This window comes from Ipomoea nil, unplaced genomic scaffold (genome assembly GCF_001879475.1).
Source record: "Ipomoea nil cultivar Tokyo-kokei standard unplaced genomic scaffold, Asagao_1.1 scaffold2280, whole genome shotgun sequence".
In the NCBI taxonomy this organism is placed as follows: Eukaryota; Viridiplantae; Streptophyta; class Magnoliopsida; order Solanales; family Convolvulaceae; genus Ipomoea; species Ipomoea nil.
In genome coordinates, this window is record NW_017618708.1 from 4,162,225 (window position 1) to 4,186,374 (window position 24,150).

A 24,150-nucleotide genomic window follows, 5' to 3' on the forward strand; every position below is an offset into this window, starting at 1 on the left:
TATATTGTTTCCTGTACTAGTTTAGTGATATTGTTTCCTTTTCATTAAGGATTTCCTTCATATTTAGTTTAGCAGTTTTTAGAATATTATTTCTTTATATCTTTGGTTGTAACTCCAATATATAGGAGAATATTAATATGTCAAGTTAAGTTGGAAATTGAATAAAATCAAAAGGAAGTTTCTTCCTCCAACTTCTCCTATCTTATTCTATATCCAGCCACCATAGGTAAACCTTCTTCTTCTTCTATTAGTCATAGACCCGTGACGTGTAGTCAAACTACTAAAACATATCATTTGGTTCCGTTGCCGGCGTCATGGGTATTGATTTGAACATCGAATCAGCTATCAAAGCTTTGCAGAAATCTGTCAAAGCTTTGGAATTACAGCATGACAAAATTGAAAATTTGACAACTACTATCACCTCCTTATCCGCATCCTCTCACACCCAGGCAGCTTCTCTTGCCAGATTGGAGAAACTGGTCCAATAGCTACTCACCAGCCATGGTAAACAACCTGTCCAGGAGGAGAACTCTGTTTCTGCCCTTCAAACCGAAGGGATATCTACTGTGGCAGACGTAGGGGATCACTCCTATCGTTTTTCCAGGTATCCCAAGGTCGAATTCCCTTTGTTTTCAGGCGAGGAAGACCCTATGGTTTGGCTACTTCGTTGTGAGTCTTCGTTTCGCCATGCTGACACACCAGACCATGAACGTGTTCCTCTGGCAGCACACCACATGACTGGCGAGGCCCAACTGTGGTACCATTCTGAAATTGCGATGTCACCATTTGCTTCCTGGGCATCGTTTAAGGAAGAGCGTTGTTTTGAGTTTTGGGCCACCTCGAAGCATTAATCCACTAGGTGAACTGAAGCTGCTCTTTCAGACCGGCAGACATGTTGATGATTATGTCAAGGAGTTTTGAGCTCACCATGCACGTGCAGGCACAGTACTCCCAGCCCAACGGGTTGATCTTTTTACCGGTGGTCTGGACGAGGTACTTCGGATTGATGTAGAAAGGACCAAGCCTAGTTCTCTAAACGAAGCCATTAATACAGCCCGTGACTTCTATCGGAAATGTCACATCTTAGGCCTTTTACCTGCCAAAACGGCAAATAATGACCCACACCCTGCCGCACCCCTTCCCTCTGCCCGTGTCTCACTAACCCCACAACAACCAATCAACCACACCAAATCACCTTGACCTCCGTATAAATTCTTATCCCCAGTGGAAAAGGCCGAGAGGGATGCCAAAAAATTGTGTTATAATTGTGATAAGCGATTTTTTCTAGGCCATAAATGCCGTCACCTTTTTATGTTGTGGACATTAGAGGATGGTGAAGAACCCCCTGCTTGGCTTGCATCCACGGAGATTGAAGGAAACTAAAGAGAGAAGCTATTCTACAATGAAAACTGGAGTGGAAGCCCTTTTCTCTTATTCTCACTTTCTGTATATAACACTAGCACAACACTTACATATATATACAGGATGGAAGCATCTGTTATGCCTCTTCACATTCATTTACATTTATGTCTATTAACTCATGGCTATTCACATACCTGCCTGTTCATATCTAACACTCCCCCTCAAGCTGGAGCATAGATATTAATCATGCCCAGCTTGTTACAAATATATATAACCCTGTCCCTGCTGAGCCCTTTAGTGAACAAATCAGCTAGTTGATTGCCACTACACACATGAGCCATAGAAATCAGTCCTTGTTGAGCCTTTTCACGCACGAAATGACAATCTACCTCAATATGCTTTGTCCGCTCATGGAACACTGGATTATTCGAAATGTGTATAGCCGCTTGATTATCACACCATAGACGAATGGGCTTCATTACATCCACACCAACCTCTCTCAAAATATTGTGTACCCAAGTTATCTCACATGTCACATGAGTCATTGCCCTATATTCAGATTCTGCACTTGACCGAGCCACAACAGTTTGTTTCTTGCTTTTCCAAGAAACCAAATTACCTCCTACAAACACACAATACCCTGTTGTAGACCTCCTGTCACTCAATGAGCCTGCCCAATCAGCATCAGAAAATGCCTCAACTCTCATATGTCCACGATCAGCATATAGAATACCTTTCCCGGGTGCATTCTTGAGATATTTTAAAATTCGAACTACTACTTCCCAATGAGTTTGCGTAGGTGTTTGCATGAACTGACTTACCACACTTACTGGAAAAGCAATATCTGGACGTGTAATGGTGAGATAGTTCAATTTCCCCACCAACTTCCTATATCTCTCGGGAGAGTCAAGGGCCTCCCTCTCACCAGCTACGAGTCTAACACCATGCTCCATAGGTGTCTCGCATGGTTTTGATCCCAGCTGTTGAATTTGGAAGAAGGAATGGCCTGGCGGGTGGAGAATAATACCACCCACTAGTTAGGCGGAAGCAATATGAAGAATCAAGACTATGAAATGAATATAAGACTGAAATTATAATTGTATTCTCTCTGTTTCTAATACAGAAACACAATACATATATATACACAAAGACATAACTGTAAATAACTACCAGTAACTACCCATAACTGACACCTATTCATAAACAGACACAACCCTATAGATAAACCTAACTCTTTAGTTTTCAACACCAACAACCCAGTATCATCAAGTAAGTCTAGCACGTATTTCCTTTGAGAATGAAATATTCCTTTCCGAGAACGAGCAACTTCGATTCCTAGAAAATACTTCAACACTCCCAAATCTTTCGTATGAAAATTTTCCTTGAAGAAAGATTTAAGAGCTTCAATCCCTCCTGCATCACTTCCTGTGATTACTATATCATCAACATAAACAATCAAGAGAATACAACCAACGTTAGTATGCTTGAAAAAGACAGTATGATCACACATACTCCTCTGCATACCAAACTCAATAATCACACTACTAAACCTCCCAAACCAAGTTCGTGGAGATTGCTTCAGGCCATATAGAGACTTTTTCAGTTTACATACTTTCCCAGACTCCCCCTGAGCAACAAACTCAGGGGGTTGCTCCATGTAAACTTCCTCAACCAATTCACCATGCAAGAATGCGTTTTTGACATCTAACTGATACAAAGGCCAATGATTAGAAGCAGCCAAGGAAATAAAGATACGAACCGAAGCTAGCTTGGCTACAGGAGGAAGGTTTCTGTGTAATCAACACCATAAGTCTGTGTATACCCCTTTGCTACTAGACGAGCTTTAAGTCTAGCCACAGACCCATCAGGATTCACTTTCACAACATAAACCCACTTGCAACCAACTACAGGCTTACCGGTCGGGAGGGGTACTAAATCCCAAGTATGATTGTCCTTTAGGGCAACCATCTCCTCCTCCATTGCACGTCTCCACCCATCATGAGCTAGAGCCTGACTCAAAGTATTTGGAACTGACACAGAATCCAAACGTGATACCAAGGTGCAAGATGATATTGGCAAATGATCATAAGACACAAAAGAGGAAATAGGGTGTTGACAACGACGTTTACCTTTACGAAGGGCAATGGGAAGATCTAGATCATTTGACGAAGATTCTGGTAAGGAAGAAGTATTCACTTGCGGTTGGAGCGGTGCTACTTTATCTCTCGGCCTTCGAGTATAAACCTGTGTAATGGGGGGCCTAGAAACAGACTCGATTGGTATAGTAATAGTATATGTAAGGAAGTCATTATCTGGAAGAGACCCATACCCAGACGATTCAACACCCCCAGAGAACACCATATTTTCAAAGAAAGTAACATCAGCTGATACTAAATACCGCCCCAAGTCAGGTGAATAACACCGATAACCCTTTTGAGTGTGCGAGTACCCCAAGAATATACACTTAAGTGATTTTGGATCAAGTTTCCCGCGTTGAGGACGAACATCCTGAACAAAACAAGTACACCCAAATATTTTTGGCGGGAGATGAAAAAAGGGTTCCGTCGGATACACCAAAGAATAAGGAATTTGACCTTGAAAGACAGAGGAAGGCATCCGATTGATAAGAAAACAGGCAGTATGAACCGCATCAAACCAAAAAACCTGAGGTACTTTCATTTGAAACAACATCGCCCGAGCTACTTCTAACAAATGACGGTTTTTTCTTTCTGCCACTCCATTTTGTTGAGGGGTATACGCACACGAGGACTGATGAATTATTCAATTTTGGCTCATATAGGTGGAAAAAGGTTTGGAGAAGTACTCTTGTTCCGCACATACTTAATAGTTTTATTAAACTGGGTTTTGACCTCAGCACAGAAATTACAAAAAATAGTAAACAATTTGTCTCTAGATTTCATAAGATATAACCATGTACATCTAGAGAAATCGTCCACAAATGTTACGAAGTATCTAAACCCATTTTTTCCTGTGACACAACACGGACCCCATATATCAGAGTGAACAAGTTCAAATATAGATTGTGCTTTATTATTGACACGAGGAGGGTAGGAAACCCGACAATGCTTAGCAAACTCACATGACTCACAGTGCAGAGTAGTCAATGATTCTAAACCAGGAAAGAGCTTCTTTAGGACTGAAAGTGATGGGTGACCATACCGACAGTGTAGATGGAAAGGAGAGGTATTACTCAACATGGCCTTGGATGGATATGTAGATTGCTCCAATACGTACAGTCCTCCAACTTCCTTCCCCTTACCAATAATCTTCTTCGTCAAAAGATCCTGGAATAAACAATAACCGGGGAAAAATGAGACAGAACAATACAAAGTCCGTGTGATTTGGCTAATAGAAAGCAAATTAAAGGGAAACTTTGGAAGATACAATATGGATGACAAGGGTAATGATGAGGTTGCAACAGCACTACCCCTACCCAAAACTGAAACAGAAGACCCATCTGCTAGAGTAACTGTAGCCCCAGGGTTAGAGGGAACATATGTGGAGAGAACATTAGAATTACATGTCATATGGTCACTAGCCCCGGAGTCAATAACCCACTGTGTAGATGAAGAAGACACACATACAACAGGATTACCTGTTTGGACAAAGGTTGCAGAAGAAGACGGTTGATTGGGTGGAAATGGGATGGAGACTGCATAGAAGAAGACACCTTCAGTTGATTGAACGCTGCTAACTCCTCATCTGTCATAACCACCAAATGTCCTTCAGACCCAGAGGTTGTGTTAGCAAATCTTTGCTGTTTTGGAGGTTTAGGACATTGGTTTCTGAAGTGACCTGGTTCCCCACAATTGAAACATACCCTTGGTCCTACACGACCTCCTCCGCGACCTCTTCTATAACCACCACGTCCTCGATGGCGACCACCTCCACCTCTACTATTGTACCCTTCGTTTGTATACTTCCCTTGCGACACAAACACACTTCCTTCATCATTGCTCCCTTGTGATATAAAAACACTCTTCTCAGGAGGTTCACCAATACTTACTGTTGCATTATGTATCTGGGAGAATACTTGGTCCAACAATCCTAACTCGTTTCCCAACAATTGTGACCTAAGAATCTCAAATTCTTTGTCAAGTCCAGAAATCCAGCTAAAGGCAATTAATTGATCACGTTGATCTTTCATTGTCTTCACATCAGTTGTAATAGGCATTGCAGTACACAAAGCTTCACTTAAACTTTTGAAATCATAATAGTAGTCTCTTAAATCTCGACCTTTTTTATTAGGACGATAGACATCTTGAGACAACTGATATAGTTTCCTCAAATTACTTGACCCACTAAACCATTTAGATACTAACTCCCACACTTCTTTAATCGTGGTACAGTGTTGCATTGATAAGATTACTTTCCTATCAATACAATTGATTACCCGTGATAATAAAGCTTTATCATCTGCTTCCCAATCCTTATTATCTGGAGGACAATCATTATCTAAATGGTCACCTTTACCCATTCCATCCAAACTAATTTTAACCAAAAATTTCCATTCAGCAATGGACTTACTTTTTGCCATAATATATAAGCTCTAGTGCAAATATATATTACGTATTTTCCAATAGAAAAATCAAACCTCTTTCTCTCAGACCTGCATGCTTTCGCTGCCAAAACTGGGTTCTGTGGTTCGGGTTCAACACAGAAGGAGAAGAACGATCTTGCCGGATGACTATCCTTCACTTAGCCGGATGACTACACCACCACTCCAGATCTACTGGGCTTCCAAAAATGATCCTGCCGGTACAAATCGCGACCGGAAAAGTCGCCGAAATAGGGCACACGCGCCGGCGCGTGGTGTCGGAGCTCCTGGATTGCGGCGGCGCGTGAGACCTTCGATGGAAGCTCCGCTTCTTTCGATGGCGTCGCTTCTTTGCTCTGACGAAAGCCCACTACCCTCTTCTGCAACTTGGCTCTGATACCATGAAGGAAACTAAAGAGAGAAGCTATTCTACAATGAAAACTCGAGTGGAAGCCCTTTTCTCTTATTCTCACTTTCTGTATATAACACTAGCACAACACTTACATATATATACAGGATGGAAGCATCTGTTATGCCTCTTCACATTCATTCACATTTATGTCTATTAACTCATGGCTATTCACATACCTGCCTGTTCATATCTAACAGAGATGAACGCACGCGATGGAATCACTTGAATTCAATTGAACGTTGTCACCTGCTTCAAGCTTGAGGACAAGCTTGATCCCCAGGAGGGGTGTAATGATACATTACAGATCCTGCTACCCAACTGGTTCACACTACCTAAAGATCAAATTAGTTATATCGTTTCCTTTACTAGTTTAGTTATATTGTTTTCTTTTTATTAAGGATTTCCTTCATGTTTAGTTTAGCAGTTTTTAGAATATTATTTCCTTATATATTTGGTTGTAACTCCAATATATATAGGAGAATATTAATCTGTCAAGTTAAGTTGGAAATTGAATAAAATCAAAAGGAAGTTTCTTCCTCCAACTTCTCCTATCTTATTCTATATCCAGCCACCATAGGTAAGCCTTATTCTTCTTCTATTAGCCATAGACCCGTGACGTGTAGTCAAACTACTAAAACATATCACGGACACCTTTTATTGTAGCTTTGTGTTTTGGTTGGATATGTTGCTGCCTGCATAGTGTTCAGTTCAGGAATGCAAGATTTGCTAGACAATTCTGCATTGTTCACAAGCCATAATGTAAAACAATATGAAAATGCATATTGAGATGGTTACACACAAGATTGTATGTCTCACATTTTACTTCCTATTTATAGCTCAAATGCAAATATGATCAAATTGATTTTATGAAGATTAGTTGGTCAAGTAGTATGATTGACCCAGAGAAAGAATATTTCTGGAGTATTGTGCTTTTGCTTTCTTTTCTTTGAGTGCTGCTATGATGTACTAAAAACTTTTGCATATAGAGTAATATATCCCAGTGTCATTAACAGTCACTTGTGTTATTTACCTGGCCCATCTTCATTAAAAGGGAAACTTGCATCTTTCATTCCTAAGTTGTGCATGACTAGTTGTTTACTTTTGTAAATATTGTTATCAGTTCTGTCATGTTCCTGTGTTTTAAGTACTGTGCCTATCAGTTGTGTCATGTTATTGTGTTTTCAGTAGTCAGTACTTTGCCCTAATATCTCATGTCTGCTTTTGTTATTTTTATATCTCAACCCTAATTTTTAGTGTATTGTGAGCATATAGCCATTAACGTGCAATCCAACTATCAGCTTAGGCTTTTAGTTGAGATGGAGCACATGCTTCAATTTGGCATATAGCCATTAACACTATCAGCTTAGGCTTTTAGTTGAGCATGCTTCAATTAGAGTGAGGTAGTGGGCTGTGCTCGGAACAGGGAGGTGACGCCGGAGCTCGAGCCGCGCCGCCATCGGAGCATCCACGCGCCGACGCCACGCGCCGGCGCGTGAGTGGTTTTCCGGCCACCTTCTTCGACGGCGACTACTCCGGGGGGGCTCGCCATGAGGGGTAGGTTCTGCCCAGGTATGTTTTGTGGAGTTTTGGGTTGTTGATGTTCTGCACTTAGGGTTTGCAATTATCTCCTGGGTTGAACGTGAGAATGGCAGCCATGGCAGAAGAAATTAATGGGAATATTACTGTTGTATCACAAGGAAATTATACTAACGAAGGGTATAATAGTCGAGGTAGTTGTCATCAAGGATGTGGTGGAAGAAGTCGTGCAACCTTTGTCCAAATAGGTAATCCTGTTGCATGTGTGTCTTCTTCGTCTACACAGTGGGTCATTGACTCTGGAGCTAGTGACCATATGACAGGTAATTCTAAGGTTTTCTCCGCATATTCCCCATCTAACCCTGGGGCTATGGTTACTCTAGCAAATGGGTCATCTGTTCCTGTTTTGGGTAGAGGCAGTGCTGTTGCAACCTCATCATTACCCCTGTCATCTATATTATATCTTCCAAAGTTTCCCTTTAATTTGCTTTCTGTTAGCCAAATCACACGGTCTTTGAATTGTTCTGTCACCTTTTTCCCGGGTTATTGTTTATTTCAGGATCTTTTGACGAAGAAGATTATTGGTAAGGGGAAGGAAGTCGGAGGACTGTATGTATTGGAACAGTCCATATCTCCGTCTAAGGCCATGTTGAGTGATATCTCTCCTTTCCAGCTACATTGTCGGTATGGTCACCCATCATTGTCAGTCCTAAAGAAACTCTTTCCTAATTTAGAATCGCTGTCTACTTTGCAGTGTGACTCATGTGAGTTTGCTAAACATTGTCGGGTTTCCTATCCTCCTCGTGTCAATAAAAGAGTACGATCTATATTTGAACTTGTTCATTCTGATGTCTGGGGTCCTTGTCATGTCACAGGGAAGAATGGGTTTAGATATTTCGTAACATTTGTGGACGATTTCTCTAGATGTACATGGTTATATCTTATGAAATCTAGAGATGAGTTGTTTACAATTTTTTGTAATTTTTGTGCTGAGATCAAAACCCAGTTTAATACAACTATTAAGTGTGTGCGGAGTGACAATGCACAAGAGTATTTCTCTAAACCTTTTTCTACTTATATGGGCCAACATGGGATAGTTCATCAGTCCTTGTGTGCATATACCCCTCAGCAGAATGGAGTGGTAGAAAGGAAAAACCGTCATTTGTTAGAAGTAGCTCGGGCAATTTTGTTTCAAATGAAAGTGTCTAAGGTCTTTTGGTCTGATGCTGTTCATACTGCGTGTTTCTTGATCAATCGGATGCCTTCGTCAGTCCTTCAAGGTCAAATTCCTTATTCTTTGGTGTATCCGACTGAACCCCTTTTTCATCTCCCACCAAAAATATTTGGATGTACTTGTTTTGTCCAGGATATTCGTCCTCAACGCAGAAAACTTGATCCAAAATCACTCAAGTGTATATTCCTGGAGTACTCGCGTACTCAGAAGGGTTATAGATGTTATTCACCTGACTTGGGGCGGTATTTAGTGTCAGCTGATGTTACCTTCTTTGAAAACATGGTGTTCTCGAGGGATGTTGGGTCGTCTGGGTATGGGTCTACTCTAGATAATGAATTTCTTACATATACTATTACCATACCTGTCGAGTCTGTTTCTAGACCTCCCATTACACAGGTTTATACTCGGCGGTCGAGAAATGAAGTGGCACTGCTCGAACCACAAGTGAATACTTCTTCCTTACCAGAATCTTCGTCAAATGATCTGGATCTTCCCATTGCCCTTCGTAAAGGTAAACGCCGTTGTCAAAACCCCATTTCTTCTTTTGTGTCTTATGATCATTTGCCATTGTCATCTCGCACCTTCGTATCACGTTTAGATTCTGTGTCAGTTCCAAACACTTTGAGTCAAGCTATAGCTCATGATGGGTGGAGACAAGCAATGGAGGAAGAGATGGCTGCTCTTGAGGACAATCATACTTGGGATTTGGTACCCCTCCCGACCGGTAAGACTGCAGTTGGTTGCAAGTGGGTTTATGTTGTGAAAATGAACCCTGATGGGTCTGTGGCTAGACTTAAAGCTCGTCTAGTGGCAAAGGGGTATACACAGACTTATGGTGTTGATTATACAGAAACTTTCTCCCCTGTAGCTAAGATAGCTTCAGTTCGTATCTTTATTTCCTTAGTTGCGTCTAATCATTGGCCTCTATATCAGCTAGATGTCAAAAATGCCTTTTTGCATGGTGATTTGGTTGAGGAAGTCTACATGGAGCAACCTCCTGGGTTTGTTGCTCAGGGGGAGTCTGGGAGAGTGTGTAAATTGAAGAAGTCTCTATATGGCCTGAAGCAATCTCCACGAGCTTGGTTTGGAAGGTTTAGTAGTGTGATTATTGGGTTTGGTATGCAGAGGAGTATGTGTGATCATACTGTCTTTTTCAAGCATACTAATGATGGGTGCATTCTCTTGGTTGTTTATGTTGATGATATAGTAATCACAGGTAGTGATGCAGCAGGGATTGAAGCTCTTAAATCTTTCCTCAAAGAAAAGTTTCACACGAAAGATTTGGGAGTGTTGAAGTATTTTTTAGGGATTGAAGTTGCTCGCTCTCGGAAAGGAATATTTCTTTCTCAAAGGAAATATGTGCTAGATTTGCTTGATGATACTGGGTTGTTGGGATCAAAACCATGTGAGACCCCTATGGAACAGGGTTTTAGACTTGTGGCTGGTGAAGGGGAGGCCTTTGACTCTCCAGAGAGATATAGGAAGTTGGTGGGAAAGTTGAACTATCTCACCATTACGCGTCCGGATATTGCTTTTCCAATCAGTATGGTAAGTCAGTTCATGCAAGCACCTACGCGAACTCATTGGGAGGCAGCAGTTCGAATTGTAAAGTATCTCAAGAATGCGCCCGGTAAAGGCATTCTATATGCTGATCATGGACATATGAGAGTTGAGGCATTTTCAGATGCTGATTGGGCAGGTTCATTGAGCGACAGGAGGTCTACAACAGGGTATTGTGTGTTCATAGGAGGTAATTTGGTTTCTTGGAAAAGTAAGAAACAAACTGTTGTGGCTCGGTCCAGTGCAGAATCCGAGTATAGGGCGATGGCTCATGTGACGTGTGAGATAACTTGGGTACACAATATATTGAAGGAGGTTGGTGTGGAAGTGATGAAACCCATACGTTTATGGTGTGATAATCAAGCAGCTATACACATTCCAAATAATCCAGTGTTCCACGAACGTACCAAGCATATTGAGGTAGATTGTCATTTTGTGCGTGAAAAAGTTCAACAAGGCTTAATTTCTATGGCTCATGTTCGTAGTGGCGATCAACTAGCTGATTTGTTCACCAAAGGGCTCAGCAGGGATAGGGTTGAATATATTTGTAACAAGTTGGGCATGATTAATATCTATGCTCCAACTTGAGGGGGAGTGTTAGAAATGAATAGTCATGGGAGATGGATAGGCATAGACATAAATAGACATAGGAGGTGAAGAGGCTGTAAAACTGCCCCCACTTGTGTATATATAGATCTATGTTGCAGCAGTAAACAACACACAGAAAATAGGAGAAACACATTCTTTGAAATCCTTTCTTTCTAGCAACATGTATTTTGGTAAAAAGTGGAATTTCTTATTCCCTTTACACTCTCAAAGCGTAAATAAAATAAAATGTACAGTGGTGTGTAGTATCAGGATTATTACGAAAGTGAAGAGAGAGAGTTTCTAATGTGCTGTCATATATTATATCAAACTCTCATAGGAATAGGAAAATACAAAGCCCTATAAATAGGTACTAGAAAATTATGAATAGGAAACAAGTTTCCATATGTCCTACCTACCTAAAACCCTAAACTGCCTAATATATAGAGATTCTATATATGAAATATATATTCCTTAACACTCCCCCTCAAGTTGGAGCATATATTTTAATAATGCCCAACTTGTTACACAAATGAGTGATAACCCAAAATAACTAAATAACTAATAACTCAAGTCCATTTAGGACACTCACCGAAGACCGAACAAGCTTGAGATTGGATACTCATACTCCCCCTCCAACGAAAGCTTCGAACGCCACAAATCCCACGAACAATGGGTGAACACAAAGTGACCGAACAAGCTTGAAATTGGATACTCCCCTGAAACGAAAGCTGTGAACGCCACCAATACCTACGGACAGTTGGGTGAACTCAACGTGGTGGACCGAACAAGCTTGGGATTGAACCCTCCCCTGAACCAGAAGCTTGGACTCCACCAATACCGCAATTCCGGGTGAACCAAAAGTGGACCGAACAAGCTTGGACACAAAGTAAAGAAGACAAACTCCAAACTGGAGGACACAAATTCTTTACTAGCAAAAGGGAAGTATCTTGACTTACAAAAGGGAAGCATGCTCCAATCAACGAGTATAAAAAAAGGAGACAACACCAAAACGAAGGTAGCACCAAAACAAGATAGGACCAAAACAAGACAACACCAAAACACAAAACGAGACAGCACTAAAACACAAAACAAGACAGCACCAAAACGAGACAAACTGACTGTAGAACAAAAGGCAATGGTCCAAACTAAGTCCAGAACCAAGACAAACAGACTTAGGCGACCCAGGAACAAGTTGACCAAAACGTTTTTCAATCGTTGGAGGAGCCTCACGCGCTAGTCAAAACGTGACGACAACGTAGCGGAAAAAAAAATTATCGTAAAGGCTCAGATACCATGTTACAAAAGTGAAGAGAGAGAGTTTCTAATGTGTTATCATATATTATATCAAACTTTCATAGGAATAGAAAATACAAAGCCCTATAAATAGGTACTAGAAAATTACGAATAGGAAACAAGTTTCCATATGTCCTACCTACCTAAAACCCTAAACTGCCTAATATATAGAGATTCTATATATCAAATATATATTCCTTAACAAGGATAAAAGACTAAAAACAGAATAGTATCGAGGACTATATTTACAAAACTTAACAATCCAGGATCAAAGCTAATAGGAATGCACAATTTAGAGACAAAAAGTGCAATTTTCCCTTATTAAAATTACATAAACGATTAAAATTCCTATTTAGATACCAACAACTTTACACAACTGAACCAAGGTGTGAAACAAATATCAAATCCAGTTCTCCCTCACAGCCACACCCCAACATTTCCTGTCTTTTGACTTGGGTGTAGAATGTAGATATATATGATTCAGGGCAATTGCTGCATAAACCTCAATAAAAAGATCTCAAAAAGCCAAGAACTTTACATTTTATGTCACTTAATTGCTTCTTTAGATTCACCATTGCATACAAAGTAGTATACTGAGTATTTGTCATTAATGGAGAAATGCACATTTTTGTATGCACCTGCCATAGTGCTGTTCTTTGTGAATAATACTTTTATAAGGAAGAAAAAACAGGAGAATGGCCCACTTGCCTGAAAGCCGAGCATATCACAGAATTGGGGTAATTGATGAGAATTGGGTCGGAAAGATGGGGGGTAATTAATAAGTATCTCCAGTTAGGTTTAATTGATTAAATAGAGTATGATAACAAGTGGTTGGCTTTAGGAGCAGGGAATGGAATTTTCTCTGTTAAGGTGTATTTTGTACTTTGTGTTCTAACATGGCTTCTCTTATTTCTGCCCAGGGATCACAAAGCATCAATTCTGGATTTTCTTAGAGAACAATGGGCTGTTGGTCGAAGATCTGAATGGTCAATATGGATGGTTTATTCTGAAGCTCTGATGCCTCACCAATATATAAGTAGTGAGGTTGACAGTTCTTCCCACCACAATACCTGTGGGGGAGCACCTGCTCTGCAAAAGCTAACTGATGATGTAATTGGATTGGAACCTCTGATTTACTGGCTTTCTTACTGCTGCATTCTTATTGGATTTATAATTAGGGATAATTCACTTGGACCCCCTGTGGATTATGTCGGCAACAGACTAACAGTTGGAGCCCTCATCTTTTTCTTAACCATTTCATTCTAGTCCATAGTTCAAAATGTCTTAGATGCATTTCCTAAACGGCATAATAGGAACTACACCTCTTTTAGTGTTGTCTGTGGACGTGAGTGTAATTGTGGAAATGAGGGCATTCCAAGTGAAATTATCCCTTATTATGTCTGCTGTAATTTTACTTATTGTTTGTACCCTGAACAGCCTATCGAGACTGCTACAAAACGTGCTGAGCTTCACAGGCAGAGTATTTCACAAATGAAGGTGAGTTCTTATCTTAAAGTATTATGTGCTTTGCGTCATATTCATTATGCAAGCAATACCTGAGCAAGCATTAGGTATTGCAGATGACTAGTTGTGCTATTCAAGACATGCAAATATTTGGAGATCCATTACGCACTCCAATTGTAATTGTAGAGCGTGTTCGGATTGCACCATTTCTCTCAAGCAATCAGGATCATAAAGATACAGATATCAAGCTTGCTGGGATTGGCTCCAAACCAATTAAGAAGTTTGACAGCCTTCGACGAAATAGTCGTGTTCTAAAAGTTGTTGTGTTTGTCCATGGATTTCAGGCAAGCAATGTCATCCTATCACGTCTTTGCTTCAATTTATTTATCGTCTTGTGCTATCTAGTTTAGTATATTTGATAAGTTTGATTGTATTATTTCCTTTCATGTTCTAAATTGTAAGTTAGGGAATATGTGGAAATATTAGAATTGATATGTGGAAATATTAGAATTGATATGTGAAAATATTAGATTGATATGCATATATTCTTAGGATCTGTAATTAGTGATATGATTTTATTCTTTCCCTAGTTTAGTGATCTTTTTATTTACTTTCCTTGATTATAGGATTCTCTTCCCTATAATCAATCCTCTTCTTTGTATAAATTAGGGCTTGTATTTTTCAATTGAGAAAAAAAAAAACAATTCAGAATTTCTAACATGGTATCAGAGCCTGACTCTAAACCCCTAGCTCTTCTCTATCCTCCCTCACCAAATCTCTCCAGCAACTATGTCTAAACCTATTGAAACCCTTCCAGTTGATTCCTCACCTTTAGATGGGTCATCACATCCTTCTCACTCGACTGTCACAAATCATCCTAACCTTCCTCAAGTCCTTGATAGTTCTCCTCTCCCAATCACCTCTCATAAGCTCAACGGCCACAACTACCTGCCTGCTGATTGGAAACCCAAACCCCGTACTGATCAATCCCGTGCTAATGTGGCTGCAACCTCTGAAACATCACCAAATGAAGTCAGTCCTTTCTCAAAAATTCAGCTTGAGGCGCTACAAAAGCTTTTTGGGCAGATATCTGTTGCACAACAGTCAATCCCACCTTCCGCTGAAGCACATGTTAGTATGATGAGTCATCAAGGTACCACTTCTCATGCATTTGCTACAAATTCCAATAACACAAGTCCTTGGATTGTGGATTCCGGGGCATCCGACCATATGTCAGGTGATTTAAAGGTTTTTCATACATTCAAACCTTGTACCAATCCCACCACGATCAGAATTGCTGATGGATCCCTCTCTAACGTGATAGGAACAGGATCCGTCAAATTAACTGATGAACTTTTTCTTTCATCTGTTCTCTTTGTTCCTAAATTAAGTTGCAACCTTCTTTCCATCAGTAAACTCACTAGAGACATGAATTGTGTAACTAAATTCTATCCTAAGCTTTGTGAATTTCAGGTTGTGGGCTCGGAGAAGGTGATTGGCAGTGCTGAAATTTGCGATGGTCTCTATATTCTAAAAAACACTCCTGAAAATAAACATTTCCCCAAGTCAAATTATGGTTTCAATTCTGTTTCTGTCTCCAATGAGAGTCTAGTCATGTTGTGGCATTTTCGCCTTGGACATCCAAATTTTGTTTATCTTGAAAAACTATTTCCTGGTTTATTTATCAATAAAAAACCCAAGTTTTTTCATTGCGAAGTGTGTCAACTTGCAAAACATACTCGAAGTATTTATTCAAGCAATCCTTACAAACCTTCTCAACCTTTTTCGTTGATACATAGTGACATTTGGGGGCCTTCAAGGGTGAAAAATGTTAATGGTTCTAGATGGTTTGTATCCTTCATTGATGACCACACTAGGACCACATGGACTTTCCTCATGAAAGAAAAATCAGAAACTGCATCAATTTTTAAAGCTTTTCATTCCATGATTCAAAATCAGTTCAAACAAAAAGTTAAAGTTTTGAAAACTGATAATGGGACAGAATACTACAACTCAATTCTTGGTCCATACTTGTTAGATCAGGGAATTGTCCATATTAGTTCCTGTGTCAACACCCCTCAGCAAAATGGAGTGGCTGAGAGAAAAAATAGGCACCTCCTTGAAGTCTCTCGGTCCATCATGTTTTCAAATCATGTGCCTAAACACTTTTGGGGGGAAGCTGTACTTACTGCCACTTACCTCATAAACCGTATGCCTAGTAGTGTCTTAAAGTTCAAGACACCATGCTCCTTGTTACTACAAGCATTCCCTCACCTCTCAGTTTTTTCCTCGGAATTGCCACTCAAAATTTTTGGTTGTACTGCTTTTGTCCATATCTATGATCACAAAAGAACAAAACTTGACCCCAAATCACACAAATGCATGTTCATTGGGTATTCTAATACTCAAAAGGGGTACAAATGTTACTCTCCAATCACAAAAAAGAGTTTATTATACTTTGGATGTCACCTTTTTTGAACACCAATCATTCTTTCCCAAATCTGGTATTCAGGGGGAGCATTTGAGCAAATATCAACTTTGGGAAACACTTCAAGATAATCAGGCTACCTTTCCTTCACCTAATGTCCTACCATACCAGCATCAACCTACTCCAACTCAACCTGATTTATCACCTACATCATCCAGTTCTCTATTACCTCTTTCATCAGATGTGACTCCAGAAAACATGGTCAATCAGCCGTCATCCTCTCTTCCTACAATCAACCCATCTTCGCCTCTAATAAACAACCATCCATCCTCAGAAAACACTCTACCAAATTCACCTCCTCAAGCACCAGAACTCCGTGTTTATAGAAGGAGAAAACTTCAAAATATAGAGGCTAACATGCAAAGCCAGGACTGTTCAAACACACATTCGAGCTTACGTGACCTTGAAAATCATGAAGGTAAGGACTCTATGACCCATGAGTTGGTATCTACTGCTATTGATGATCTTGATTTGCCTATTGCTCAACGAAAGGGTGTTAGAACATGCACTAGTCACCCAATAGAAAGGTATGTTGCTTATGGGAAATTAACTCCTATGTATCGAGCCTTTGTTGCCTCTCTTGATCTTGTCCAGATTCCCACAAACATCTACGAGGCACTAAGAGATCCCAAATGGAAGGTTGCTGTCAATGAGGAAATAAATGCTCTTGAGAAGAATGGTACATGGCGTCTTGTTGAGTTACCTCAAGGAAAACATGCAGTTGGATGTAAGTGGATTTTCACTGTCAAGTATAATTCAGATGGGAGTATCAACAGATTCAAGGCTCGGTTGGTTGCCAAGGGGTTCACTCAATCATATGGTGTTGACTATCAAGAGACCTTTGCTCCTGTTGCCAAACTCAATACAATAAGAGTTCTGTTATCACTTGCTGTGAATTGTGATTGGCCTTTATATCAGCTGGATGTAAAAAATGCATTCTTAAATGGAGAATTGGAAGAAGAAGTTTATATGGAAATTCCACCAGGTTTGAAAAAGAACTCCAATGGACGACTGGTATGCAAACTACAAAAATCTCTCTATGGCTTGAAACAATCACCTCGGGCATGGTTTGATAGGTTTGCAAAGTCAATTGTAAAATTTGGATACACTCAGTGTCAAGCTGATCATACCCTGTTTGTTAAAATCTCTTCAACAGGAAAGCTAGCAATTCTCATTGTCTATGTGGATGACATAATCCTAACGGGAGATGATTTAGGTGAGATTTCAAACCTCAAGAAGTTTCTTGCATCAGAATTTGAGATCAAAGATCTAGGATTCCTCAAATACTTTCTTGGGATGGAGGTAGCTCGATCTAAGGAAGGGATTGTTATATCTCAGCGAAAGTACATCCTAGATCTTCTAAACGAAACTGGAATGCTTGGAAGTAAGCCAGCAGACACTCCAATGGACCCTAACTTAAAAACAAATCGGAGTGGGGAACCAATTCCAGTAGAGAGGGGGAGCTATCAAAGATTAGTGGGAAAACTAATTTATCTCTCCCACACCAGACCTGATATTGCTTTCTCTGTTAGTGTTGTAAGTCAACATATGCATAACCCTAATGAGGAGCATTTGGAAGCTGTTTATCGTATTCTAAGGTATCTCAAAATGACACCAGGTCTTGGTTTGCACTTCAGAAAACATGACAACCGAGACCTAGAAGTCTACACGGATTCTAGTTGGGCTGGAGAGTTGACTGATAGACGATCGATTAGTGGTTACTGTACCTATGTATGGGGAAATCTAGTCACTTGGCGCAGCAAAAAACAGTCAGTTGTCTCTCGGAGTAGTGCAGAATCAGAATATCGTGCTCCGGCATTAGGTATATGTGAGGGGATGTGGATTAAAAGGTTGTTGAATGAGTTGAAAATTGAAGCTCCTACATCTTTCAAAATGTACAGTGATAGTCAAGCTGCCATCAGCATTGCTAAGAACCCGGTTCATCACGATAGAACAAAGCACGTTGAAATAGACAGGCACTTCATTTATGAGAAGGTGAATTCGAGGATCATTGAACTCAACTACATTCCTACAAAGAAACAGATTGCCGACATCCTTACGAAGGCTCTACCTAGAAGGAGCTTTGAAGAATTCAATTCCAAGCTGGGCTTGTATAATATATACAACTCAGCTTGAGGGGGAGTGTGGAAATATTAGAATTGATATGTGGAAATATTAGAATTGATATGTGAAAATATTAGATTGATATGCATATATTCTTAGGATCTGTAATTAGTGATATGATTTTATTCTTTCCCTAGTTTAGTGATCTTTTTATTTACTTTCCTTGATTATAGGATTCTCTTCCCTATAATCAATCCTCTTCTTTGTATAAATTAGGGCTTGTATTTTTCAATTGAGAAAAAAAAAAACAATTCAGAATTTCTAACAGAATATTGTACTCTTGGTCCCTAAGATACACGTGTTGTGTAAATTCAGTACTCATAATTACTGATTGTTGGAAATGTGACCTTAATTATCACTAAACGTGGTGATTTAAGTCCCTTTGCCTTGGCAATTTTAGTCCCTTACTGCATATTAGTTTCCGTTCATACTTAACATTTAAGGACTCAAACTCAAATCATCACTTCTGTTGATAATTGAGGTCTCATTTGCAAATTGCAGCAAATGATAATTAGAGGACTGAATTTACACAACGTATATATCTTAGGGACCAAAAGTGCAAATTTCCCTTGTAAATTATAGTTCTATAGCTTATTGTGGGTGCCCTTAAGTGTTGTAGTTTTTATTATTCTTTTCTAAACGTCTAGGATTAGAGTTATGACATTCAAGGATCAGTCACATGAGTGCTAAGTGCTGCATTATAATCTCTAGATGTACTCTCTCTCTCTCTGTTTCGAGGTTTTATTTATTTATTTATTTATTTATTTATTAAATACAATTCTAGATGTCTTTTTTCTGACCATGCAGGGGCATCATTTAGACTTGCGGCTTGTAAGAAATCAGTGGCTTTTGATAGAACCTAAGATACACTTTCTTATGTCAGAGTCTAATGAAGAGAAAACTTCCGGTGACTTCAGGGAAATGGGATTAAGACTGGCTCAAGAAGTAACTTCTTACATAAAAAAGAGGATGGACAAGGTGACAAGATCTGGAAATATAGAAAGCATTAAGCTTAGCTTTGTTGGGCATTCCCTCGGAAATGTCATAATAAGAGCTGCGTTGACTGGTTTGTTCCACATAATTTTGGATGTTTCCTTCAATCAACTCCAAATATTACTAATTCTTTTTGCTACTTTTACAGAGAGCATTATGGAACCATATCTCAAATATCTGTATACATATGTTTCTGTTTCTGGCCCACATCTTGGTTATCTGTACAGTTCGAATTCTTTGTTCAATTCTGGGTTGTGGGTTTTGAAGAAGCTCAGAGGCACACCGTGTATCCATCAGCTTACCTTTTCAGATGATCCTGATATTGAAAATACATTCCTGTACAAGCTATGCAAGGTACTAATAACTAATAAAGTATCTCTTATAAACTAAGATTAGGCTAGGGTTACTCAATTGGGCTATAATGCACATGGGCCAAACCACACTAAAAGATTGAAACCAACCAATTAGCTAGTCTAACCCATATTTTCTCTCTTATTTTATCTATGTGAGACTCTTAACAGTATCAAAAATTCATAAGTTAGTATATTACTGGGAGATGGGGTGGTTATCATCTAATTTTTGAATGGTTTCATTTTCTTGGTTGAACTCTGGTTTCTGACCCTGGGGTGACCAGTGATGAGGGGATAACATGGAGAGCGTGGCCAACTACTTCCTGTGAATTTGGGGCACTACTTAAAATCCTCTTCCTGAAGTATAAGAAATGAAGTTCTTTTTTATTCAGTTCTATCATCAGTAAGAAAATGGGGAGATTGGTGTAAGTGAGCGGTTAGTTTGTTGTGGTGATGGGGGTGAGACAGAAGAATAAGTGGTGAATGACACATGGCACATTTTTCTTTGATGCAAGTTTCTAAAACAAGTGCTGTTCTTAAAACTATTTTTTTTTTTTTTTTTTTTGGTAAAAACAAAAACTAACAGAAGGATGAGGCTAACAAGTATTTCATTTCATTTATTATTTTTATATATTAAACAAATTTGATCAAACATACATTGTAGCTGAGGTTCTAATATACCTCCTTTTGTCCTTTCCAGCAAAAGACCTTGGAGAACTTTAGGAATATTATTCTGTTATCTTCTCCCCAGGTATTTTTTGCCTTAATGTTCATGATATAAGGTTAGTCCTAGAAATTACTTTGATACATTTAAGCTGTTTGATTTTCATGTGAATCTATGTTGAGATTTCAGGACGGTTATGTTCCATATCATTCTGCTAGGATTGAGATGTGCCAAGCATCTTCAATGGACCAAACGAGGAAGGGAATACTATTTATGGATATGCTCAATAATTGCCTGGAGCAGATGTATACTTCATCATCTGAGCTTCGGGTAATCATGCGATGCGATGTTAATTTTGATATGTCATTGCAAGGGAGGAGCTTGGATACTGTGATAGGAAGGGCTGCTCATATTGAGTTCCTGGATTCAGACACATTTGCCAGACTTATAATGTGGTCCTTCCCTGACATGTTCCGTTGAATGCTCCTCCTCGATCACCTCAAATTATGCCATCCTGAATTCGATGCTCGAGAGAGAGCCTGCCTTTTTAGTAAAGTTGGGGGGGCGAGAATTCTTCGTCTTTCAAAGGCTTGATGATTTACTGCAAATCAGCAAGATGACAGCCAAATTGGCGCTCGCGGATTGAACTTCCAGGTTTACTCTTACTCTTACGCTGCTTGTACCTTAACATCATCGAATGGCAAATCCTTTATAAGAATCAATGTTGGGAAATAATGTATACATAATAGTTTTGTGCATTTCTGATATGGTATGGGTAAAGTATATGAAGATTGTGCAGCTCTCTTTCCTTGTTGAAGTCACTAAATTTTTAGTGGTCAAAACTCAAAACAAAGCATTATTACTTTCTTTCTTTTTGGCAAGAACATTTTCCCTACCCGGCTACGCCTAGGGCAAATTATTCTATGGATCCGGGTTCAAAAATTACACAATTTATATACTGACTATTTACAACTTACCTATATAATTTACATACTAAATGTTCACAATTCAAATTGTGTATTTTGGATCCGGGTCGTATAACTGTTGACCCCTAGGATGCCAAACCTCATTTAAGTGGGCCAAAGGGCCCAATAATGATTCTGCCCAAGCCCAAACTTTATCTTAAGATTGAATTCTACTATGTATTGGTACTACATGTCAGAGTTTGTTTCCAAATTAAGGTACTTTTGCATTTTTTATTTATTAAAATAAAGTATTCTGACAGTCTCTTTTATGGTTTACCTTATAAAATTAAAGTACGGAGTATAACTTGCATCACTTGCACTTGCATACCAAACAAAGCTCTAATTACTCAAGTTTTTTTTTTTAAAAAATAAAATAAAAAATAATAGTACTACTGATGGTGGGCCAAAAATAAAAAATAAAAGAAAAGTCGAAAAAAATATTTTGTATATTTTTATGTGAATAATAAAACTATTAACAGAAAAGAAGCTATGAGACTGCTTAATCACAATTCTAAAAAAAATAAAAAAATGAAAATAAGAAAATGAGATAGAGAGCTTCTGCTGAATGCTTTGTTTCTCCTGTTCTTTAAATTTTATTTTGTTCTGACCTACAGTTCATATTAATATTTTTAAAAATATATATATATAAAATAAATTGAATTTTGTACCATAAAGTTTATAGCTTTGGTATTCACAATAAATTTAAAATGTAGGGTTCATATAGTGCAAGTTGGTGATAAGTTGCACCTGTTTCTATATATATCAGGATGGGAAATGCAGACAAATAATATGAGAAAGTGTGGGCACAAAGCTTTTGGGCACCATAAAAAACCCTACATTATATATAAATGTACTTTGAGATATAGCTAATAGTTTGTCATATATGATCTTACTATTGGAAATCCATGCGTCAAATGATGACAATTATCTTGCTTTGTGATGAACGATACTCCATACATATCACTTAAAATCAGACAAAGAACTGTCCTTTATATATATATTATTGTCACAAGCTCCATGTGGTTTTCATCAACTTTGTCTCCTACAAATTTAAACCACACTATTTCACTTCATTATCCATATATATACACTCGTGTCTGCTCACATAAATAATATTAGTGTTTAGCTCATATTGGTGTAAACTCGAGCAATATAACTTCAACATCGATTGCATGTTATGTAAAAGGCACAATAGAGGAACAATATTGAATGATATGATGTAATAATAACGTTCTTGGTAGCTTGAGAATGCAAGAATAATGTTTGTGTTCTAATTAGCAATTTGGACCCCTTTTTTTTTGAAATACAATGTGATATTTATAGATTTGGTAGCCTTAGATCGTTACTCTATTACAAATAAGATCATTACACGTTCAGCGAGAAGTTGTCACAAACTTCATGAGTGTGCAGGGTAAGTTGGTCAGCCAAATTTTTTAGTAGTTAAGTGAGAATAACCTAAGTCTTGTAAAATGTATAAATGACTGGAGTCCGAGGTATCAACTCTTCCCCAAATCACGACAATCGGGATTATTTTTTCAGCTTTTTTATTCTCTTAATATAATTTCATCCTCAGTGCATACTATCCCACAAACTCTCCATTTACTTTCACAATATGTGAAGGACTGGAGGTTATAAAATGTTTTTTTAATAGTTTGTGAATTGAAAATGAGGTTTATAACCGTGCATGACATGACTCATGAAATATAATGGCAGACAAACCTTATACAAACAAATACTTAAATAATAATTAGAATATTATTTGAGATTGCATCTTAGAGTTAATAAAGTGCCTTTAATATGTATTCTATGCTTTTTATCTGAACCCAAAGGTCAAAAAGATAAATTTGACCTAACTGGTTAGCTTTAATTTATTGTTGGATCTTGGGAAAGCTTGGTTGAATTACAATATAATTTGCTAGCTACCACTGCACATTCATCATGGATTGGCTTTAAGTCAGAGTTCCTTTATATAAATGAATGAGTTGTCCAGAAAAGAATTAAGAACTACTCACAGTTGTTTACGTGTTCAAATCTAACAAATCAAAAACACTGATTTTTTTTAGAAAACGCGGTGACATTTTCATAAATAATTGAACATTGAAGTGCAAGTAACAGTTTCATATAGTGCACCTAAGTGCGAGTAAAATGTATTAAAAGTGCGAGTCAAATGTATTAAAAGTGCAAGTAAAATGTATTAAAAGTGCAACAAATAATATACACTGAGCATCAATATAAAGTGCACTTAACGTTATCAATAGTTGCACCAAACGTTATCATTAAGTGCACCAATTTTAAACACGTTATCATTAGGTGCACCAATGTTAACAAGGTAAATTACTTGCACAAGTTACTTGCACTTTTAACACATTTTACTTGCACAAAAGTTCGAGTTATTTACGAAAATGCCACCGCGTCGTTCTTTAAAATACATATATACGTTAAATCTGAACACGTGGACAACTACGATTGGTTCTTAGTTCTTTCTTGGGCACCCGTTCTCACCTAAGTGCCCCCCCCCCCCCCCCCCCCCCCACACACACACACACACACACACATATA

The 24,150-nt window shown here is 38.7% G+C and overlaps 2 protein-coding genes across 9 annotated transcripts in view; one reads left to right on the forward strand and one right to left on the reverse strand.

Annotated features, from left to right (window-relative positions):
* LOC109150890 (protein FAM135B-like) overlaps nucleotides 1-21,430 on the forward strand; it is a 31,746-nt gene extending 10,316 nt beyond the window's left edge. For 4 of the 8 annotated variants that reach the window (XM_019298878.1, XM_019298879.1, XM_019298881.1 and 1 more), the window contains 6 exons: nucleotides 13,464-13,653; nucleotides 13,981-14,040; nucleotides 14,124-14,351; nucleotides 19,427-19,966; nucleotides 20,663-20,713; nucleotides 20,816-21,430. In XM_019298878.1, the coding sequence (XP_019154423.1) occupies nucleotides 13,464-13,653; nucleotides 13,981-14,040; nucleotides 14,124-14,351; nucleotides 19,427-19,966; nucleotides 20,663-20,713; nucleotides 20,816-21,106 (1,360 nt within the window). In that variant the 3' untranslated portion in view covers nucleotides 21,107-21,430. Of the gene's footprint in view, nucleotides 1-13,463; nucleotides 13,654-13,980; nucleotides 14,041-14,123; nucleotides 14,352-19,426; nucleotides 19,967-20,662; nucleotides 20,714-20,815 lie in introns of those variants that run through there. The other 4 variants (XM_019298882.1, XM_019298880.1, XM_019298883.1 and 1 more) reach the window with 4 other exon arrangements.
* Nucleotides 1,571-2,627, reverse strand: LOC109150891 (uncharacterized mitochondrial protein AtMg00810-like). The gene is made up of 2 exons (XM_019298885.1): nucleotides 2,612-2,627; nucleotides 1,571-2,339 (listed from the first exon to the last, which is right to left on the reverse strand). The coding sequence occupies exon 2, from the start codon at nucleotides 2,313-2,315 to the stop codon at nucleotides 1,584-1,586; it is 732 nt and encodes a 243-aa protein (XP_019154430.1). The 5' UTR covers nucleotides 2,316-2,339; nucleotides 2,612-2,627; the 3' UTR covers nucleotides 1,571-1,583.
* Nucleotides 21,431-24,150: the final 2,720 nt, after the last annotated feature.